The sequence below is a fragment of the Drosophila mojavensis genome, unplaced genomic scaffold, assembly GCF_018153725.1.
Source record: "Drosophila mojavensis isolate 15081-1352.22 unplaced genomic scaffold, ASM1815372v1 contig_80, whole genome shotgun sequence".
Taxonomy (NCBI): Eukaryota; Metazoa; Arthropoda; class Insecta; order Diptera; family Drosophilidae; genus Drosophila; species Drosophila mojavensis.
Window position 1 is genome coordinate 9,265,019 of NW_025318906.1, and position 6,000 is coordinate 9,271,018.

General features: G+C 41.8%; 1 protein-coding gene across 1 annotated transcript; it reads right to left on the bottom strand.

Moving 5' to 3' along the window:
- Positions 1–3,134: 3,134 nt before the first annotated feature.
- Positions 3,135–6,000, bottom strand: LOC6579240 (F-box/LRR-repeat protein 14). The gene is given in 1 exon segment (XM_002005100.4): positions 3,135–6,000. A coding segment is annotated over 1 exon segment (1,707 nt). The 5' UTR covers positions 5,639–6,000; the 3' UTR covers positions 3,135–3,931.

Sequence of the window (6,000 nt, forward strand, 5' to 3'; positions counted from 1 at the left end):
TATTTTCTTGTTCAAGTTAGCAATTAATACACATATTGTACAACATATAGAAACTTTCATACAAAATACTATCGCCTTAACTTTACAGTTCAGAATTTTCATTGAAAAATACTGTACCGGATCCGTATTATATTTATATATTCAAGCACATCAATTGCTTAACCCCAACAAATCCAATACTCTTCACACTTCATCCGTTTCTTCTAAGCTGCTTTGGCAAAACATAGCTCAAAAGCTTCAAAGCTTGACTCTGGCTAAGCTTTTCAGTGAGGAGGCAGCAGGAAGCTGATTAAAGCTTAAAGTAAATGCCAAAATGTGGCCAGGGCCTTGCCTGCAATTGATTGCACAGCATTAACGGTACATTTCCAATTGGATGGCTGCTATATGCACATATAGAGAGATGTGTGACTGTGTGTACTTACACGTATACATAATCAAGTGAAGTATATACACACACACACAGACACACTCGCACACACGCGTAGAGAGCGAGAGAGATGCGTGGGCATGCATACGCATATTTAATGCAAATTTAAGCAGTTAGCAAGCAAGTAAAACCGTTATGTACATGTATGTATATAGAGAGAGCCATGAGTGTGCGTATGTGTGCGTGCTGCTGCTGCGTATACATAATGCAGGGCAATATAAATAATTGCAATACATATAAATTGCAGCTGTCTATGTGTGGGTGTGTGTGTGTGTATGTGTATGCGTTGCATAACCACATTTGCCGATTACATATGCTATATAAGCATAGCTTTATATATAAATACATATATATATATATATTTATATGTACATATATATTAATACACACATTTAAATGTGCATCGATGGCTGCTGCATTTGCAACTGCAATTGCATTAGTGAGGCATCCTTTTGTTCATTACACGCACAATGCGTGCATAAAATAAATCTACAGCAAAATACTCGAATGCGCTCACATTTGTTAAATGAGACAAGCAGCAGCAGCGGCAGCGGCAGCGTCAGTAAAAGGAGATGGAGCAGAGGAAAGGCGTAAGGCAGACAAAGAGCGAGAGAGCGGAAGAGAGGGATTGGATGACAGATATAGAAGCCGAAATTTGGACAGCAAATGCAGATCTATGCAGCTAATTGTTGTTGCACAGTGTGAAAGCTCAACTTAAACTGTACATGTTACATACATACATATACATATACATGCGTATGTATGTGCACACTCGAATGTCCATTGCTTGAACATACATATGTATTTGGGTGCAAATTTGAGGAGAAAAAAAAGGCATAAGAGGTATTAAAAATATAATATGTTAAATTATAAATATTTCAATTCGATCTCAATTTATATATGCATATCAAAATAAACAAAAATAAAAAAATTCGATGTAATTAAAAATATATAATAAATATGTATTAATATATATTACATTATATATTAATATACATTTTTAATGATATATACACTTAATAAAAATATATATGTATGTATATTAGCAGTGTATATAAATCCTTTCATATCATATAACATTATTTTAATATAATATACTCCACAATAATGTATTTGATAATTGTTTATTTTTATTATTTATGTTAATAAAATATTATATTATATTAAAATTAAAACGACAAAATAAGTTTATATTAATATTTTTGTCATTTAAATATAAGTTTAGCAGCCAATCCCATATATATGTAGTATTTATATCTCACCCAACACCATTTTCCCATTTCAATAACTTAAACAAATTTTTTATTTATTTTTTAATTTTTACATATTGAATTTTATTTCAGTTTCTTTAAGTGTATACGTGTGTATGTGTATGTGTCTGTGTGTATGGTTGTCTGTGTGTGTGTCTGTGTGTGTGTATTAGCCTGAAACTACAACAAAATCAAAAAATAATGTTGAATCAAATAATTGTTTAGAAAAAACTTAATGCTAAATAATTGTCAGTGAAAGACTTCAACATAGTTCTATTAGAATTATAATAATAATAATAATGACAATGACAATGACAATGATAATGATAATTATAATGATAATGTTTTCTATTCCGTCAAATAAGGCAATTACATTTACATAAATATTGCAGAAATCGAAACACAGATTCAACAAAACTGACAGATCGGAGCTTTAGCTAAGACTTAAAACATATAGCTACTATATAACATAGTTTATTTCCTCTCTTTATCTTCTCCTCAATTTGTCTTTGCTTTAGTTCAAAAAATAAAATTACGTAATTCTTGTATTTTAGCATTTTTTTTTTTTTTTTTTCATTCCATTTTTTTTTATACATATATATTTTATATATCACAATAGAAAAAAGAATTAATTCACATATTCTTTTCAATCGTTATAGTTGTTTTTTTTTTTCTTTTTTTTTTTTGCTTACTTATAAATTAAACAATAAAAAATGTACAGAATTTTCTTTAACGTTTCTTTTGTTGTTATTTTCTTTTTGTCTTGTGTTTTTTTTTTTTTTTTTTGCTAGTTGCTTTGTTGAGTTATTTGACTAATTGTTGTTATTGTTTGACCAAGTTACGAACTAAAACTAAATGTAAATTTATTAAATTTGCGTTAAGTGTCTACTATTAACATGTTTTAAATTTAATCGCCAACTAAATTAAACGGCATTACTAACGACGCTGCACTAAACAAATTCGAAACAAAACGCAAAAAGCAAAACAAACACACAAAAAATATATAAACTAAAGTTTAACACAAAGAATCTCAAATGAAATAAAAATAGTACAAAAACAAAAAAAAAAAAAAAAAAAACATTTCTAACAAAAGGCAGAGACAGAGAGCGCCAACAAAGAGCAAACTTTTTTCTGTGTAGTCGTCGTTGTTGTTGCTGCTATTGCGGGCAAGCTTAAAGCGCTGCCCGCGTAGCTGCTGGCGTCGCAGCTGACGCCATTGCTGCGTCTGTAGTTGTTATAGCGTTGGAGGACGCTGGCTTTTGTTGTTTCTGCTTCTACAATTTTTTTCGCCGTTGTTTCTGTTGTTGCCGAAGCGTGAATTAAAATAAACTATTTAAATTTATTTGCATCTGTTTAACTGCGGCCTGCATTATACACAAGCACACACACACACGCACGCACATTTATGCATATGCATACGTGTATGTGTGTATGTTTGTCCGCTCTCTTTCCCTCTCTCTCTCTCTTCCACTCTTGCGCTATGCTTATCGCGCGTCTCCATCGCCATGCACTTTGTTGCTGCCGTCGGCCATAGCTGCAGCCGTGTTATTTTTTTTCTCTTGTTTCTTTTTATCGCCGCCGCTGCGCTGCGTGCGTGTAAGCTGACGCGTCGCGCCCCCTTCCCAACCCTGCTAACCTCTACCAGGCCCACAAGTGCGCCGCTGCCAGCCCCTTAGGAACCTGCGGCGGCAGCAGCAGCAGCAGCAGCAACATAGCAAGCTTCAGCTCCGCCGTTGCCGTAGTTGTGCTTGTGTATGCATGTACGTATGTATGTATGTACGTCTGTCAGTATGTATGTACGTGTGTTTGTTCATTGTTTGCTTTTTGTTGTTGGCGTTTGTTGTTTTCTGCCTCTCGCTCGTTCGCTCGACTTGCCTGCGCTCTGTCTCTGCTGTTGCTTTTGCTGTTTCGTTTTCTACTCGATTCGTACGAAAAAATTTAGTACAGCGTGTGGTATGGCAAACGAAAGCTATGAGTTTTCAGTGTATCTTGTTGTTGTTTTTTTTTTATACTTTACTTTACTTAGTTGTCTGCTCAGCTCTCTGTGTGTATGTATGTGTTTCTGTGTGTGCTGGTGTGTGTAATTACGTGCCTTGCCTTCAACGTCAGACATGCAACACGGCACGCAGGTAGAAGGAGACGAGTAGGAAGACAAAGTCAAAAAGAAGCCTGAGCTAAAGTCACACGCACACAAACACACACAGACACCACACTCAGAGAGAGTGAGAGAGACATAGACATAGATGTCTGCATCCTAAGCGTTCGCCTGCGCCGACTTCTCTGCCTCGGCCGCTGCGCAGGCATTGCAATCATGATGGACGCATCATCTGACCAGCCACAGGCCCAGATTGAGCTTCTGCAGCTTGGGCAGCTTCATGATGATGTCGATGCCCTTCGAGCTCAACTGCGTGCAGCCATAGAGATCGATCGTCTTCAGATTGGACAGATCCTCCGCCAGTGTTTGCAATCCCTTGTCCGTTATCCGACTGCATTGTCCGATATTGAGATTCTCCAGTTCATGAAGCGACTTTGCTATCTTCAGCATGCCCTGATCCGTAATCTGGCATTGATTCAAACTGAGCGAACGCAGCCTATACAGACCCTGGGCAATGTGGGTGAGTGCCTGATCGCTGATCTTGTCGCAGAAGCTCACGTCCAGGGAATTGATGCCACTTCCACCCTCCGTCAGATAGGCCATGCCAATGTCGGAGATGTTGTCGCAGGAGCGCAGATTCAGCTGTTCCAGCTTGGGCATGCGGGCCAGATGCTTCAATCCGCTGTCCGTCACCGAAACGCAGAAGCTCAGATTGATGGACTTTAGTGAGGTTAAACCCTGTGCTATGTGACCCAGTGCCTCATCGCTCAGACGCTGGCAGTCCTGCAGGCCCAGATATTCCAGCTGCAGATTTCCTTCGGCCGTCTCCCGACTGAACCCGGCCAGATGGCCGATGCCCTGATCGCTGATGTGCCAGCAGGATCTCAGATTCAAATGGCGCAGCTTCTTCAGACCCCACGCGATCAGCAGCAGTCCGGTGTTCGTGATGTTGCAACAGCCGCCCAGCTCGAGCGTCTCCAGATTCTTCAGGTGCTGTGCAATCCGGCCCAGGCTGGTGTCCGTGATCTGTTTGCAGAGCGATAGATCCAGGGTCTTCAGATTCGGCAAATCGACGCTGAACGCATGACCCAGATTCATGTCGGCCACATTGAAGCAGCCGCTGAGATTCAGCGATGTCAGCGCCGGCACGCCCACGACCAGATCCTTGAGCGAGCGGCGCAGCGATAGGATTTGAACCTTCTTGATGCCCCGTCGGACGAGGCAATTGAAGAGACTGGGACTGGAGCGCTTCAGATGTAGTTTCGCCTCGACGCCCTTCCACACGCTCTTCGCATAGGCTGCATCCCGCCAGGCGGTGCACACCTGTGCGGCCCGCCCCAAATCTCGCACCGGCAGATGCTCAAAGATCTGCTCCAGTAGCTCCGGAAATAGGTTGCTAATGTGTGTGCCCTCCACGGGCGGCGGACTCTCCGGCGAGGCGGCTCTGTGCTGGTGATGAAGATGATGATGATGGTGATGATGATGCTGGGCATGTGCCGCTGCTGCGGCTGCGGCTGCTGCTGCCGCCGCGGCAGCCGCATGTTGCAAGTAGAGCGCAGGTGGCAATGTTTGCAGCTGGGGCCGATGGTGCAGTGCATAGGGCGTAAAGCGCAGCAGGTGGTGGGCGTTGCGTGTCAAGCCGGGCAGCTCAGTCTGTTGATACAGTTCGTCTCGGTTCCAGGCAGCCGCAGCTGCAGCAGCCGCCGAGCCACCAGCTGTAGCTCCACCTCCTCCTCCACCGCCACCGCCGCCGCCACCGCCGCCTCCTCCGGCGCCGCCACCATGATAGTTAGTGAGGGCGGCGGCTGTCTGTAGCGAGATTGTTGTCTGATGATGGAAGGGCAGCAGCTCTGTATTGGTAGCCATTGCTGTAAGTGTGTTTGTGGGTGTGTGAGTGTCTGAGTTTCCTAGACTTCAGATACTACTATAACTTTATTCTAGATACTTGGATATGCGTCGCATTTGCGACAGTTTCTTTAAATAGGGGGATACACTGGTGTAGTTGTTGTTGTTGTTGTGGGTGGACTAGATGAGCACTGCACAAATACGATTACGAATTCCGTTAGCACTTTAAGTCCAGTTAAATTTGCTTTTTATCTGTATTATATTCTTCACTCTGGAACGAACGAGCGTTAAACGAGCTTCAAGTGAACACCAAAAACCGGAACACGACAATTGAGTTGCGCAGCGACGTCCGAACGGTTCGATGGTGAGTAACAGAATGAGCC